The 16,874-nt window shown below is 45.1% G+C and overlaps 1 protein-coding gene across 2 annotated transcripts; it reads left to right on the plus strand.

Moving 5' to 3' along the window:
• Positions 1-909: 909 nt before the first annotated feature.
• Positions 910-13,380, plus strand: Gimap8 (GTPase, IMAP family member 8). Of its 2 annotated transcripts, XM_052173672.1 has the most exons (6): positions 910-1,007; positions 1,121-1,241; positions 3,914-4,547; positions 5,243-5,285; positions 8,813-9,439; positions 11,886-13,380. In XM_052173672.1, the coding sequence occupies exons 2-6, from the start codon at positions 1,150-1,152 to the stop codon at positions 12,530-12,532; spliced, it is 2,043 nt and encodes a 680-aa protein (XP_052029632.1). In that variant the 5' UTR covers positions 910-1,007; positions 1,121-1,149; the 3' UTR covers positions 12,533-13,380. The 2 variants fall into 2 exon arrangements, with proteins under 2 accessions (XP_052029632.1, XP_052029633.1); XM_052173673.1 differs by lacking the exon at positions 910-1,007 and having other exon boundaries at positions 1,014-1,241.
• The last annotated feature ends 3,494 nt before the right edge of the window (positions 13,381-16,874 follow it).

The following is a 16,874-nucleotide window of genomic DNA, read 5'->3' on the forward strand; positions in this document are numbered from 1 at the left end:
TTAACCTCTGGCTCGCTCAGCTGCTCTTCGTACACAGCTCAGGCCGCCTGCCAAGGGGGCAGCTCAGGCCACCATGATGAACTCTAATATAAATCAACAATTAAGAGGAGGACCCTGCTATACCTCTCCTGGGCATATACCCAGAGGATTCCCCGGCATGTAATAAGGACACATGCTCCACTATGTTCATAGCAGCCCTATTTATAATAGCCAGAAGCTGGAAAGAACCCAGATGTCCCTCATTGGAGGAATGGATACAGAAAATGTGGTATATTTACACAATGGAATACTACTCAGCAATTAAAAACAATGAATTCATGAAATTTGTAGGCAAATGGTTGGAACTGGAAAATATTCTAAGTGAGGTAACACATTCACAAAAGAATACACATGGAATGCAATCACTGATAAGTGGATATTAACTAGCCCAGAAGCTCTGAATACCCAAGACACAAGTAGCATATCAAATGACTCCCATGAAGAAGTAAGGAGAGGGCCCTGATCCTGGAAAGGCCTGATCCAGCATTGTAGGAGAGTAGCAGGACAGAGAAAAAGGAGGGAGGTGATTGGAGTATGGGTGTAGAGAAGGCTTATGGGACATATGGGGAGGGGGGAACTGGGAAAGGGGAAAGCGTTTTGGAATGTAAACAAAGAATTTAGAAGAGAAAAAAAAAGAAAAAAAGAGGATGTCTCTCAGACATGGCCACAGTCCTGTCTGTTATGGGCAATCACTCAATTGTGGTTTTCTCTTCCCACATTACTCTAGGTCTATGTCACGTTCATAGCTGAGGTTTACTAGGGTAAGACCCAAGCTGGCCCTTCTGTTACCATCATCACTGCCACAGTGTGAATGACTGCGCTCCCACAGCCTTCTGCCACATGGTGGCACCCAAGGGCATCTCCAGAAGACCTGTGCCTGTGTGTTCACACCGGCCCCTCCCTAAGCCCCTTCCGTGTTCATCGTGTTCATCTTGTGTGCTCTGAGCTCCTTCTCAGGCTCTACTGATGTAAGACCTGCTTCTAGAAACTTCTTTCTTCCTAGAAACATTTGGAAATCCTCCCGCCAGGGAGATTGGGGTGAGACTTAACTCTCCTTTGTGTGGCTCCTGGCCCTCTTTAGGATTTGCTTCCACTGACCTGAGGGTAGAGATGGCGACTTCATCCCACCAAGGAGCAGCTGGAGGAAGCCAGGCAGAGCACAGAAGCTGTGAAACATCAGTGGGACAGGGGGGAAGACCAAGGTATGTTTCAGGTGTGTGTGTGCGTGTGTGTGTGTGTGTGTGTGTGTGTGTGTGTGTGCATTTGTGCTATTATAGCTTTGGGGGGTGATGAGTTTAGACTGTGGAAGGCAGTCTGCCCTGTGTTAGGTTGGATTTCAAGAGCCCTAGAAAGGTTTTCCCCTGGCTGGAATCATGCCATTCCAACTAGATCTAGTAGGGATGTACAATACTCTTCCTAAGAAAGAATGTGGAACAGGTGCCTGCCGGGAGGTCTGTGGGGGAGGGCTTCACACCTAATCGGGAAGAAGAGGACAGAGTGTGGCAGACAGAGAGTGTCCCAGGGGTGACTCCCAGGAGGAAGTCATTGAGTGTTATTGCGACTGTCGGTCTCCTGGAGTAGCAGATGGCAGTGTCTATGTCCTGTATTCTCTCTGGAACATTTTCCAGTCCTTTCACGGAAAGATCCAGTTAGTCCTGTATTGAAGGAAGTCTTGAGTTATGTATATTTAATCCAAACTGGCCCTCACCTGTTAACTCCTTTTCTTATGCCGACTGAGTCACTGTGTAGGATGAAATGTCTTCCCCTGATGGGCTCTGGGGGGCCTCTCCGGTCTCTTTTCTCTGTGACCACTTACACCTTGATGTGGGAGGAATCCCTGGTCCACAGAAGCTCCTCCCAATGGTTGAACTCATGGCACTCTTGGGTAGCATTCAGGAAGACAGAGAGGGACTTATGGTTTTATGGACTTAGCTGCCAGTCCAGGGGGATGATTGTCTTCTAGTGGAAACATTATGCTCTCTGTAACCAAGATGTTTGTGCTAGCAGAGTGTAAGGTCTTGGGGACTGGAAACAAAGATTTTTCTGATGTCAAGTGGTGTCATTCTCACTTGATTTCTACTCCAGGAATCTTGGCTTTGGAGACATGGCACTGTATACGTTGATATTACCAGGCCCATGTACATTTCTATCTCTGTTATTGTGACCACTGTGATGAGCCTAGTGGTCACAATTGACTAGTGATCGGGTGACTGGCACCAACAGAATGGGTCATCCTATCAACTTGACGATCAAGCTCTTCCTTTGCTAAGGTCAGGTTTTGATGAGCATTCAGAAGTTCTCCTGGTCTCACGGTCCTTCCAGATACCTCTTTCAGACCAACTTAGTACTGGTTTCCCAGCACCATCTAGCCAAATGGTTGGCTGGAGCCCATGGATTGGTAATAATTGCCTATCTGACCATTTCTTCTTTTAGTGTAATGAACAAGGCGCACTGCTCAAAGTTCTGCCCATGGGGAGAATATTCTTCCAACATGTCCTCAAGAGATACCCAAGACTGTGCCACAGTGAGGTAGCTGTCCTCTGTTGGTGGTGCCCACATGTTGTACAGAACCACCTGTCAAAAAGGTCTTCCTTTGCTCTGTCAGCTGGTTGCAGGGGACTCACCCTGAGGTCACAGATTTTTGGCCTGGAGTGAGAAGGTGGTGTGATTGTGGTGAGGGCATTGGGGACACTGTCTCATGAAACCAGATTGCCCTCCTAATCACTTCTAGTCACTAATTAACATTTCCACAAGGATGGAGTACTGCTTGTCCATCTACCTGATGGCCCAGTGGATTGTCTTAGTCCATTATGCACTCATGCCATGAAATATCTGAGGCTGGGACATCCAAGATCAAGGGTCCCACACAAGGTATAGGCCTTCATGTTGTTGTACTATGATGAGAAGGCGAAGGGTCATGTGGGTACAAAAGAGGCAGTGGGAGGTATAGAGACTCACTTAAAAATATTCATTTACTTAAAAATTGTCTATGGGTGCTCTGCCTGCATGTATGTCTGTGCAACACATGTGTGTAGTGCCTGCAGAGGCCAAAAGAGGGACTCAGATCCTCTAGAACTGGAGTTGCAGATGGTTGTGACCTACCATGTGGGTGCTGGGAACTGAACCCAAGCCCTCTGCAAGAGCAGCAAGAGCTCTTAACTACTGGGTCATCTATCTCTTCAGCACTTCAAACTCACTTTCCTCATTCTCTGTGACACACTCCCACCAGATGACATCGGTCCACTTGTAAGTGCTGTGCCTATAGAGGCTTTGTGCCCTCATCTTCTCTCAGCTCTCATCTCCCAACACTGCTGAATATTGGGTGAAGTTTCCAACTTTGGGGGATGCATTAAAATCATAAAACCCTACCCCTAGACCTCAAGTTTGAGTTTGAATTACATACAGACTATAGTCATTTCATCCCAGTAACTTCTAATGTCTTAGCATGTTGTCCTAGCTTTTATATGAAGCAAGCACACGGTCAGCATTGACCACTTCTGAGATGAGCTTATGGAGATTTTGTGTTCTTCCTTACAATTTTCTGAGTACACCGAGCCCTCTAGAGTGAATAGCACACTTTATAATCAGGACCACATGGGCTGGAGATGAGCGCGAAGCCCTTGGTTCAATCCGCACTGTAAGCTAGACGAGGTGTCTGCTGATGTCAGGTGACCGCCTGTCTCTGCTGTTCCTTGATTACAAGCACCTGCTGCTTTGAGCTCGGGAGTCTCACACTTGTGAAACAAGACCTTACAGCCGAGCTGCCTCCCAACCGAGTAGTTTAAATTTTCAGGAACAAGGAGGACGATGTTCCTCTTGTTCCCTCTCCTCTTGCCATGGATGGAGCACTCATGTGTTGCTCTTGTCTCAACAGTGCCAGGCGGGGTCAGGAAACGTCCACGCTGCAGCTCCTCCTGCTAGGGAAACAGGGTGCAGGCAAAAGTGCCACGGGAAACACCATTCTGGGCAGAGCCGCGTTCAAGTCCAAGTTCAGTGATCACATGGTAACCCACATGTGCCAGAGCGAAAGTGTGTCGGTAAGAGGGAAGCAGGTCATTGTCATCGACACCCCGGATCTTTTCTCCTCACCGAGTTGTCCAGAGGTTAGGAAGCAGAACCTGCAGCAGTGCTTGGAGCTCTTAGCTGATGCCCCCCATGTGCTGCTCCTGGTCACTCCCATTGGCTACTATACAGAGGAGGATAGGAAGACCATTGAGGGCATCCAGGGTGCGTTTGGTCCTAAAGCTTACAGACACATGATTGTGGTTTTCACTCGGGAAGATGAGCTGGGTGAAGACTCACTGCAGAACTACATCGATAGCAAGAAGTCTCTGAAGGAGTTGATTACAGACATTGGAAGTCAACGATGCTGTACTTTCAACAACAAGGCAGACAAGAAGCAGCGGGAACTGCAGGTGTTCAAGCTTCTTGATGCGATTGAACTTTTGATGATGGAAGGCCCTGGGCCATATTTTGAGCCCTTAAAAATGGAAAACAGTGGAGTTCAGGTAGGACTGGTGGGAGGAAGATAACCCCAAATCAATAGACTATCTTGCATGATTACCACAGCATCTTTTGAAATAGTAAAACCAGAAACCACCCAAAGGCCCATCCCTGAGAGGATGTGAATTGGATATAAAAGATTATTAGTTTTATACTATGCATAGCATATTTATATTGCAACATGAGAGAGGGAGAGGGAGAAAGAGAGAGAGGAAGGGAGGGGAAAGGGATGGAGAGAGAATAAAATGCATTAAAGATGTTGGGTGAGACCAGGTAGGGAAGCAGAGACAGGTTCTGGTTTTCCGGTTGTTATGAGCACTAACAGGTATAAGATGGAATCTAAGAACAGTCTCTTTTCAAGACTGAAAGGCATTGTCTTCATGTTAGTTATGTGTTTGATTTTCCTTACCTGGTAAGGTATTCTCGATTTAACTTCATGTCAGAGCCTCCATCCCCATCCTGGGGAGCAGTACAGGAATAATGGGTTGCTGGAAATGCCTCCATCTCTGGGAACCTGCCCATCAGCATCAGTGAAATTGAAAATTGGACAGGTGCATGAAGGAAATCGAGGACAGTGACCTCACTGCGACCGCCTCCTCATCAGCAGATATTCTGTCTCCAACTGGGTCTCCATCTGTCACTGTGTGAAAAGATGATTTCCTTAAGGCATGTGTGTGTCATCCTCCCCTTTATTTTCTAGGGTCATGGGAATGGAGTGATATATGAAGGAGACAATCCGTGTGGTAAGTTGATCACCTAAACATTTGGACTTATATCTGCATTCTTCTAATGCTTTGTCTATCCAAAGAAAAGTGGAAAATAAACAAATAAGAAACAAAATATACATGGAGACCCATTCTCTGTGGTATCCATACCTGCTCCCAGAGGACTCCTGACATGTGTGAATCAGTACAGAAGCAGTAGTCCGTAGCCAGGGGGCTGCACACTGCCAGTGTCCCCGGCCTCCACTGCTGTTCTATAGAGCCAGCCTTGCTTTCCATGGCTTTCCGCCTAACTCAGTCTCTTCTTCCTGGATGTGAGTCTAGTATTCCTGACAGGGACCATGTATGCGGAAATATTTTCCAACCTGCTTTAATAAGCATTCAACCTCCCCTCTAGCCCACCACCCACCAAAAGTAGTGGATAAGAAAAGTTATTAGGACATAGGGCAACTAAGCCTGTTTAGAAATAGTTTTTTTGGGGGGGTGAATCCAATCCCTGTTGTCAGTATGTTAACAGTTCAGTCCTCTAGCAAAACACCAACACAGATCAGCAATGGCAGACCCCACTAACACCATTCATGAATCAGCAATGGTAGGACTCATAAACACCATTCATGAATCAGCAAAGACAGGTCAATCCAGAAGAAACAGCAAGGCTCTGCCAATAGGCTAGAATTCGAGGAAGTGACAAGAGGCCACTGGAACACCACCAGAAGTGTTTTGGTGAATTTCTCTCTGTGAGATCCTAACAAAGAATGGTAAGGTATACCAATACCACCCAGCATCATCAGCAAAGACGAGTGTCAGCAAAGCCCGAAGATGACCAGTCAAGAATGGCAAGGTGAACCAATACCACCCAGCATCATCCGCCGCCCACTGGGCTATATTCATATCCTTTCCAAACATCAAGTGCTCTCTAGCATCTCCTCTAGCGTAACATCACATGCCCTTTGCCCAGGTAGCCTCCAGAAAAACACCATGTGTCTGTTCTTAGCAAAATATCCTCTCACATGTATGCTTCAGGAAAAACATCTCAGATTCAGCTTATCTTATTTCTGGGTCATCCCTGTGTAAAAACTGAAACTCTCACAGTGGATCGAACAGACAAGGTCCTTTCCTTTTAAAGTACAATAAGACATTTAAAAAAGTAACTTATGACATTTAGTAGTAATAACAATAATTGTAACTGACATCATGTGCCAGGAAATGACATACATGTACTTCAGTCCCCAGTGTATTTAAATGATATGTTTTTATGTGTACAGTTTGTCCATTAGTAGTCAGGAAACACATTCTTTTTTATAAGAATTATGGAACGAAGGTGTTTTACCAATGTACTGATTTTTACAGGCGTTGGGATTCAAAATTCAGCCAATGCCCTTTAATACAAATCCTCAGGAACATGCATGTGACTAAGGAAAACCAGTCTAATTGACCTAGGGCAGTGACAGCACCTCAGGCCAGGGGGCAGGGGACGCTCAGTGGGACTTGGCTTACATTAGGTGGTTCTGAGAAAACCAGGCTCAGGTTGGATTGGGTGCTAGTAAGCAGTGGGGGTAATTTAAGGCCAGGAACTTTATGATTTTGTTTTTGGCCTCAGGATGTAAGGTTAGAGAGAGGCCCCTGCTGATCTTGCAGTCAGTGGAGGATATTTTGGAAGTCTCAGCTAGGTTTGCATCAGACATGCTGCATATGGTCATGGTCCAGATGTGCTGGCATGTGTCATGCAACACTGGTGATCGGCTGAGAGAGAGACATCTCCAGGTCGCTGCCTTCTTCCCAAGTACCTGCTTCTATCCACTGTACCATACGGGTTCTCCTGTACTGAAGGAGCCCTCCTTTGAAAGAAAAAACACGTGGAAAACACGTGTGTTTTCGTGGGAGGAGTTGGCAAGACAGTAGCTCTCTATAATGCTCACCACCTCTGCCTCCACGTTCCCTCATCCTCTTCCCAGCTCCCTGCTTCCACCACAACACCACGCAAATGTTGTGTCCGTGTGCCATATTTTTATTTTCCAGTCATTACTTGATGCATATCTGGGTTTTTCCCATTTCTTGGGAGATCAGCAATGATCACAGATGAGCAGAGATCTTCATAGTGTTGGGCACACGGCAGGAGCAGAACAGGTGAGGCAGAGGTGCACTATGAGAGTCAGAGGGAGCAAGTTATCCAAGAGGACATAGAAATAACTTGGTTTTTTTAGTTCTATCCAGACATAATTTTATTCTTCTTTACAGCCAAATTAGACTTTAATGTGTATATATACACATATGTTACATGTATCTGTAATATTTTACACATGTAATATTACAGATACATGTAGCACACATGTAGTATTACATGTGTAAAATATTACAGATACCTGTAACTATATGTATATCTACATGTATGTGTGCAATATAGGTATATACACACATATGTGCATATATATTTATGTAAACACACATATGTATATGTGCACTATATATACATATACATGTATATATCACAGTCATTATATACACATATATATGTGTATATATCACATTTGTGGGTGGGCATTCTCATTTTTATATGAGAACATCAGTGTGTGTGCATGTACATGTGAACATGTTTGTGTATGTATGTAGATATGGAGACCAGAGGACAACCTTGTATATGACCTTAGGCACTATTCAATTTTTATTGAGACAGGATCTCTTCCTGGCCTGGAACTCACCTGTAGACTAGATTATCTGGCCAAAGTGCCCTAGGTATCTACCTGTTTTTGCCTCCACAGTGCTGGGATACAATTGTGCACCACCAAACTTATATTTTTAGGGTTTTTTTTTTGTGGGTTCTGGGCAATGAACTAGAATCCTCATGCTTTTCAGGCAAGACCTTTAGAAATAGAGCTCTCTCCCTAGACTCCACATCACATTTTCTTCAGTTATCTGTTGATGGATGTCTAGGCTAGTTATTCTATTGTAAATAATGCAACAATAAACACCAATGGTCAAGCATTTTTTTTTTGTGAGACTAGACAGTTAATACATAAATAATGTTCTCTCCTCTGTAAAGAACAACGCTTCTTACAGCTCTTCTGATAGACAACCCCTCCCCAGACTCCTATAGATATAGATTAGTGTGTCCTGTTCTGAACTTCAGATAATGAAATTATATAGAGTGTAGGTTATATGTCTGGTTTCTGATATCCAGCATGGTTTTGAGTTTCATACACATCTGAAAAACCAACAACTGAGTATTTTATTGTGTGAGTATAAGAGTGAGGGGCATTTTATAATCAGATTGTCACAGCCTTAGCCAATGACCCCACGCTATAATACCTTTGAAAGATGAGCGCCTGCAGAGACTCAATTTATCGTAGTCATTCTCCTGGAAGATCCCGAGCTTCCTGTATTCCTCTTAGTTCATTCCTGCTTTCCACGGTCCTACCTGGATGGCTGGGTTCTGCCTGAGATTAGAGTCCTGCTCCATCAGAGGGACGAGGCCTTTTAGAACTGTTCACAACCGTATTCAACTGCAGGAGGAGATGCCGGATCTATTTTTATGTTTTCTTGTCTCATAGGTTCAAAGAAGAGGCAGCGTGAGATCACAGGACCTGATTGTGACGCAGAGACGCCAGAGCTGAAGGTCCTTCTCCTGGGGAAGCGTGGTGTGGGGAAAAGTACAGCAGGAAACAGCCTCCTGGGCAGGTCGGCTTTTAAGGCCCAATTCAGTGAGAAGCAGAGGGTCACAAAGGCCTTTGCATCCAACAGCAGGGTCTGGAATGGGAAGAAAGTTCTCATTATCGATTCTCCAGAGATCTCATCGTGGAAGCCTGATGGGTCTGATGTCAGCAAATACACCTTTCCAGGTCCCCATGCCTTTCTGCTGGTGACACCGCTGGGCTCTTCTTTAAAGAGTGATGACAACGTGTTCAGCATCATCAAACGTATTTTTGGAAAAAAATTCACCAAGTTCACAATTATTCTCTTTACCAGGAAAGAAGATTTTGAGGATAAGGCTCTAGATACATTTACAAAGGAAAATGATACTTTCTGTAATCTCACCAAGGAATTTGAAGGAAGATACACAATCTTCAATTACAGGGCATCTGTGGAGGAGGAGCAGAGGCAGGTGTGCAAACTACTGAGCCAAATTGAGAGCCTGGTACAGTGCCACGGCAGCAAGCCCTGTGTCGTCAGAGAGAAAGGTATGGCTGAGCACGGGAAATGGGTTTGTATCCAGGGCTTGAAAAATAAAGCATGACCTAGAGCTATTGCTTTCTGAAGGATATGGGGAGGCTGAGAAAAGATCTGGGCTGGGCTGTAGCTCCGTACAGTGCTTACCCAGCATGCACTAAGGTTGATCCCCAGTAGGTCAGCAACTGGGCATGGTGGTGTATAGCTGTAGCCCCAAACCTTGGGGAGTAGAGTCAGAAGGGCCAGAAGTGCAAGTTCATTGACTGACTAGTGAGTTTGAGGCCTGCCTGGATCATATGTGAACCTGTCTCTGCCTCAAAAATCAGCCAGCAGGCGTATCCTATGGTTTTGTCTTCAAATTGTCCTAAAGTTATGAGTTTTTTTTTTAATGTACACTCTCAGAACTAGCTTTTAATTTCTTCCTGACCCCTACCATGCCTTTCCCACACGGCTTTCTCTCCCAGTTTTCTTGCCTTTGCAGTCTGCTATTGTTGAGACTTAGCATTCAGTTCTGTGGGGACAACTTCAGGTCATTGGTTTGCTTTTCTTTTCTCTTAACATAGAACTCCCTCTGGGTTATTTGTTCTCTACTGTATTGGAGATGGGAAACTATACGAAAGTGTAAGTCAGGCTTAGATGATGACGCATGTGCCTTACAAGCATAAGACCTGAGTTTGATCCCCAGAACCCACGTCACAAAAGCCAGGCATAGTGGTGAATGCTGAATTCCCAGGGCTGGAGAGGCAGCAGCAGATGGCTCCTTGGGACTTCCCGGCCAGCCATCCTTACCTATTTTGCAAGTTCCAGGCTAGTGACAGACTGTCTCAAAAACCAGCTTAGACTATGGCTAGGTTGTTCTCCAGAATCTCTATGCATACCAGTACACACATATGTATACCTGTACATACATGTTCATTTAAACACACATGAACATGTACTAAGAAAGTAAAAGAAGAAACTAGAGCAAGGGAGTTAGGAGCTAAGACATGACAAGGACAAAGCCTGCATGCTCATGGTAGATGGCAGCATGTGGCACTCAATGATGTGACCCCGGCTCTTTCCTGTACAGAAAGGACTGCTCATTTTCTCAGTACTCCCTATCGACCTCATCTAAGATCTTTCCCATTTCTACTCTTCTGTTCTCTTCTGACTCAGATGCTCTTACACAGGAAAATCAGTACTCCAAGATGGCATCGCTGGTTATCGCCTTTTCACAGTCCCCAGGGAGGGCCAGGTTTCGAGGAGCCACCTAAAGATGAGCAGAGAAGTGGGAAGGCCAGGAGAAAGCATCCACAGAAACTCAATTTGAAACAGGTTTTAGGAGATAGGTAGGGTTTGGATGGCCGGGAAGAAAGGGAGACACCCAGAGAATACATTAGCAACTTCAAGAAAGAAATAGGAAAGGCTGAGCCTGCCTCTTGATGGAAACTGCAGGAAGGATGGATCAGATTTCAGAGAGGGTTGGCAACATAATCTTTTCTACAAGTACAGAAGTAGGGATTGGAACACATGATGTGAGTTGGGAGTGTGTGTGTGTGTGTGTGTGTGTGTGTGTGTGTGTGTGTGTGTATGTATGTGTGCATTCATATGTTGGTTCAGGTCATTGGTTTATTTTAAATCTTTAGGCAAAACTCTGAGGCACAAGTAGCTCATCAGTTGTTCCTGGAAGGAATGGCAAGATGGGGTTTCCAGCCTCTTTGGTTTAAAGTAGACAATAGTGACTTGGCAAGGAATTCATGATGGAAGACCACTGGGAAGAAACATGGTTAAGTGTAAAGGCATTAGCAACACCAAAAGAGAAAATGTAATCAGATCTCTCTGCACCCGTGAATACCATTTATAGGGAAACTTCCTCCATCACCAAAACCACAAAGAACAGTGTTAGTGGGCATTGTTTTAACCAGGAAGTTCCTTCAGCTCACTAGTAAGGCTCATCATGCTTTAAATGAATTTTAGTATGAGACAACCAACACAACTGGTAATCTATTGTTAGAATATGTGATTGCTAGTTCCTGAAAATTAATTGTATAGACTTGATTTTAAAACACTTCAAAGACCTTTTGCAAAGACATTATGGTTACCAGGAGTTTGTAGTAGGGAGAGTTAGTCACAGAGGGGTAGAAGATAGAAATGAAACATGCAGAGTAGAGCCAGCAAGGATAAGAGGCCATCATTTCTCTTAGGTACCAGGGATTAAGAAGAGATCCTAGAGAAGGGAGCACAGTAGATTCAGAGATAGGAGATGTGCTATGTCGATAGCTGAGCACTGGGCAGAGAATTGTCTAAGTCCCTCTGTTGAGTTCCTAGACCACATGAGCTGGGAAGCCAGTCTCGTGTGTAGAAGAGACCTGCTGCTCAGTGATGTCTGGTGAGTTTAACTAGTGCTGTGAATAACTTGCAAAGGTGAATCTGCATCATCCCATAGTCATGAGTCCTTCCCAATTTCCTCTGCAACAGAACTCTTAAACCTCATCCTCTTGGGAAGGAGTGGGGCTGGTAAGAGTGCAACTGGGAACACTATCCTGGGGAGACCAGCCTTCTTCTCTCAGCTCCGAGCTCAGCCGGTCACCAGTAGGAGCCAGAGTGGTAAGAGAACACTGGACTGGCAGGATGTTGTGGTTGTGGACACACCATCATTCATCCAGATGCCTGGCACTGAAGAGGATTCTTCCAGGCTAAGGGAGGAGATCGATCACTGTTTGCATCTCTGCGAAGAAGGCATGAAGATTTTTGTCCTGGTACTCCAGTTGGGACGGTTCACCCAGGAAGATGAGGCAGTGGTGGAGCAACTGGAGGCCAGTTTTGAGGAAAACATTATGAAATATATGATTGTGCTGTTTACACGGAAGGAAGACCTAGAGAATGGGAACATTCATGATTATACTAATAACACAAAAAACAAAGCCCTTAAAAAACTAATTAAAAAGTGCAAGGGGCGAGTTTGTGCTTTTAATAACAAAGAAACTAGTGACGACCAGCAGACCCAGGTGAAAGATTTGTTGAAAATAGCCAATGCTCTCAAAAGGAACTATGATGAGCATTCAAATTCAAGGATGGGTCAATTAAAATCAAAACTAGGCCAACTTACTGTGCCATTTAAATGAGCTCAAGTGAGCAGTTCCAAGGCCTGGGGACAATTTAGGGACGCCATCAGACAGAGGTGAGGGTGGATGAGAGGAGGAAGGACTAGATCCTCTCAGAGAAGGCTCATGACTCTGAAGGCTGAGGGTAAATGCATCTCATGGTGGATATAGATATTTGGGTGGATAAACTGTCAAGTTAGGCCAGGCAGAAGGGAATTATAAGACAAAGAGAATATAGAAGAGAATATTGGAAATGTTTCAAATATGATATTAAGGGTCAAAACCACCTCACCAGTGTAAGTTGGATAGAGTGAGGATTGTCACTGTTCCCAAGGCTCAGGTCAATGTCAAGCCCAATAAGCTAGTACCCTGAGAACCAGGGTATTCACACACACACACACACACACACACACACACACACACACACGCTCAGTATGGCAAAGGTAGCCTCAACATTCCAACTTCATTCTTTGTGCCCAGCTTCCCGGGTATATGACATTTATTTCCTGGTGTTCTGTGCATGGTTGAGAAGATCTACTGGAAGTAGCTTGCAGTGAGATGAAGAATATGATGTCCTCTCCAAGGTGTCAGAAATTGAGGGTCAGAAATTTTAAAGATCAGCCATTTTCATATGTACCTTGAGGATAAGATCTATAACATATGTGTTTAGTTATCTTCAAGATCAACCTACTAATAATAAAGTCTGAAAATTAATGTTTTTGATATTATATTTTATCTTTGCCAAGAGGCCAAGAAACAATCCAATTACAATTTAATGTCACATACTTCTTAACACATTAACTTGTAGAAAATACATGTATAAATATGAGTTGAATCAGATAATAAAGATAAACTGGACTATGACTTTACACTTTCCTCCTGATGACAATTTTTCTGATTTAGGGAAATAACCTATTTATAAAGAGGCCACTGAAAAGCTTATGTATTTTGACCAAGGTGAGCTTTTCACATCTCGGCTGCCCAAGGGTCTTTTTTTTTTATTCGATATAATTTATTTACATTTCAAATGATTTCCCCTTTTCTAGCCTCCCACTCCCCGAAAGTCCCGTAAGCCCCCTTCTCTTCCCCTGTCCTCCCACCCACTCCTTCCCACTTCCCCGTTCTGGTTTTGCCGAATACTGCTTCACTGAGTCTTTCCAGAACCAGGGTCCACTCCTCCTTTCTTTTTGTACCTCATTTGATGTGTGGATTATGTTTTGGGTATTCCAGTTTTCTAGGTTAATATCCACTTATTAGTGAGTGCATACCATGATTCACCTTTTGAGTCTGGGTTACCTCACTTAGTATGATGTTCTCTAGCTCCATCCATTTGCCTAAGAATTTCATGAATTCATTGTTTCTAATGGCTGAATAGTACTCCATTGTGTAGATATACCACATTTTTTTGCATCCACTCTTCTGTTGAGGGATACCTGGGTTCTTTCCAGCTTCTGACAATTATAAATAGGGCTGCTATGAACATAGTAGAGCATGTATCCTTATTACATGCTGCGGAATCCTCTGGGTATATGCCCAGGAGTGGTATAGCAGGATCTTCTGGAAGTGAGGTGCCCAGTTTTCGGAGAAACCGCCAGACTGATTTCCAGAGTGGTTGTACCAATTTGCAACCAATTTGCTGCCCAAGGGTCTTTTAAAAGACATGTGTGACAGGCCTTTGCCAGCTCTAGGATTGCCTGCCCCTAGACATTTTATGGCACCAAGGAAAAGTGAATGGGAACCAGGATCAGGAGGATTCAGGCCGGGATCATTGCTAGCTGTGACTCTTCTCTGAGATCCCCTTTAATGTGAGTGCAGTAACCACATCCCTGCTAGTTACCTCAGGATAAAGAGGCACCACTAGGACCTGGGTGTGGGGAGGGTAGTGTGGTGTATTCCCATTGCAGGATCTAACGTACAGGACTCCTTTAGGTCTATTTATGAGTGGGCGGCGACCACAGCAGCAGCTGCTCTGAGAAGCACCCGGGAAGAGACAGGGGAGCTGCGGGTTCACAAGGGGATGATGCTGGTAGAGAACACATGAGAGATGAATAGAGTAAGGGCGGGAAAGCTTTAGGCTGTGGTACTGTGTTCTCTTGAAGGATCGCAGAGAGGCAGGAAGCTGACACAGTCTGTACCATCTTGGTCAGGAGCGCTGCAGGGCAGAGTAGTCAGTCATGAGTCCTGCACTGGAGATGTATTAGTATCTCTGCTGTGCTCAGCTTTAGGCTTGACGCTTCCTGGGACTAAGTTTCATGTCAAAGGCGAGGTGTGTCCTGAAAGCATTGCTTTTGGTGACTCCCATCTAGCTGAATGCCTTGGAGCTGAGTGACAGGTTTCTTCCTGAAGAACATTCAAGGCTGCCACTGCTGCTTGGACTGCTCCATGCACCTTCCCCACCCACATGTGTCCAGGGATGCCGTCTTTCAGGATTCTTCTTTTCCTGGGGGAGACTGAAGAAAGGTTTCCAGGCTGGACTGCAGTCTTTGGCCCTGCACTGCACCTGAGTCTGACAGCTGTTGGCTCTAGGCCCCGCCTTGCTTGCTCCCTATTCTCAATGCCCTTGACCTTCTGCTTTCACCTCTGTTCATCTTGGTTCTTTCTGCTGGAGTGACAAAAACTGCCCCTCCTGAAGGACTGGAACGCACCCCTGGGGACCATAACCCCCTAGGCTGAGATGGCCGCTCCTGCTCATTCCTGGGACAGGTGGTCCTGGGACCTAAAGCCACATGTGTTCCTCTGTGTTTCTTGTACCACAGCTGCACGACTTCCTCACACTGTCCAGAGCTAGTTGACCCCATCAGGGTGAGGTTTCTCTCCTTGCCTGCTTGTTTGTGAACACAAGGAAGCCACAGTGTCTGGGTGGCAGCCAGAGCTCAGCGCTCAGTGGGACTGTATTAGTTCTTTTTTTGCTGTGATCAAACACATGATAGCAATAAATTAAGGAAGGAAGGGAGAACGGATGGAAGGAAGAACTTATCCTGGCCCATAGTTTGAACATACATTCTGTCTGCTATTGTCAGAACAAGCATTGTAGCAGGAATAGGAGGCAATTGGTCGCATCTCGACCATGATTAGGAAGTAAAGAACCATGAACCACAGTACTCAGATCATTTTCTCCTTTTTGTTCAGTCTGAGTCCCCAGCCCATGAAATGTTGTGGCCCACAGTTAGGGTGGGCCTTTCTTACCTCAACCCAGTTTAGAAACTCCCTCACCATTATACCGAGAGGTTTGTCTCTGTGATTCTAGATTCTGTCAAGATGACATCAATATTAATCATTACAGACAACTTTGTTACAGCTGGAAAATCTAGCCCACAGAGCTTGGGGACAGGAAGCACAAATTACAGTGATAATTGACAATGATAGTAGATGTGACCCTTTGGATGCTTCTTGGTTCTCAAGGTATTCTTCCTGCTGGGGACACAGTGACACACAGAGGTCCTTGTTCTAGTGCCTCCTGCATCTTAGTAGGTAGCACCCGTCCTTACTAGGGGTTCCCTTTGACCTGGCAGTCTGAGTTGCTCTTACACTCTCTCAAGCATCAGAATTCTGACCAAGAATTCTATTGTACATCCTCAATATGACCATCTATTGACCAAGATATTGATCATATCTTCAATATGATGTCACCACTGTAATGCAGTGGGTTTTCAAATGGGAGCGGAGATGGAGGGTGCGGTTTGGCCTGCAGGGAACATTACACCTTTTCTGGAGACATTTCTGTTGTGATGCTCCTGAATGTAGAGGGTAGACTTCAGGAATAGAGCCAGCCCACAGAGGGCACTGGACAATGCACTGAATGGTCCTCTATAGCAGAACCCCATCTGATCTTCAATGTCAGAAGTGCTGATGCTGAGCTCCTGGGGGAAATGGATTCATGTTCTGTGCTGCAGGGCGCCCATACAGGACAGACCTCTCTTGAACCAAGAGTGGGAGGAGCTAGTGGCACACCAGTGTCTGTCATGCAGACACACACTAGGTGTGTGCTTGATCTTTACGCTGGGATCCTCTTCTCCTTCTTCACAGAATTCCCTTTGGCTTCATGTCTCCGTCTTCCTGTCCTGAGAGAGAAATCCTGAAGACCCTGGCCTTTATAGCTTAAACAGCGATGAAAATTGGCTAAATCCTTAAAAGGGAGGAGGAGGTCCAGTGCTGACCTGACCTGAACCTACGAGGAAGAAGAATCTAGAACAGCACGGTCTGCAACCTGTGGGTCACAGCCAACCAAAAACATATTATTTCCGATGGTCGTAGGAAATGTGAGGCTCAACTCAGTAGCAAAATTACAGTTATGAAGTAGCAACAAATATGAATGTATGGTTGGAGGTTCCTAACCATCAGAAATGTGTATTTCCCAATGGTC

The sequence above is a fragment of the Apodemus sylvaticus genome, chromosome 2, assembly GCF_947179515.1.
Source record: "Apodemus sylvaticus chromosome 2, mApoSyl1.1, whole genome shotgun sequence".
NCBI lineage: Eukaryota > Metazoa > Chordata > Mammalia > Rodentia > Muridae > Apodemus > Apodemus sylvaticus.

Bases quoted from the DNA above. Each gene is read 5' to 3' on its own strand.
- Gimap8 (XM_052173672.1), top strand. From the start codon at position 1,150: ATGGCGACTTCATCCCACCAAGGAGCAGCTGGAGGAAGCCAGGCAGAG. The intron at 1,242-3,913 runs GTATGTTTCAGG...TTGTCTCAACAG, and splicing joins GGACAGGGGGGAAGACCAAG to TGCCAGGCGGGGTCAGGAAA. The intron at 4,548-5,242 runs GTAGGACTGGTG...TTTATTTTCTAG, and splicing joins TGGAAAACAGTGGAGTTCAG to GGTCATGGGAATGGAGTGAT.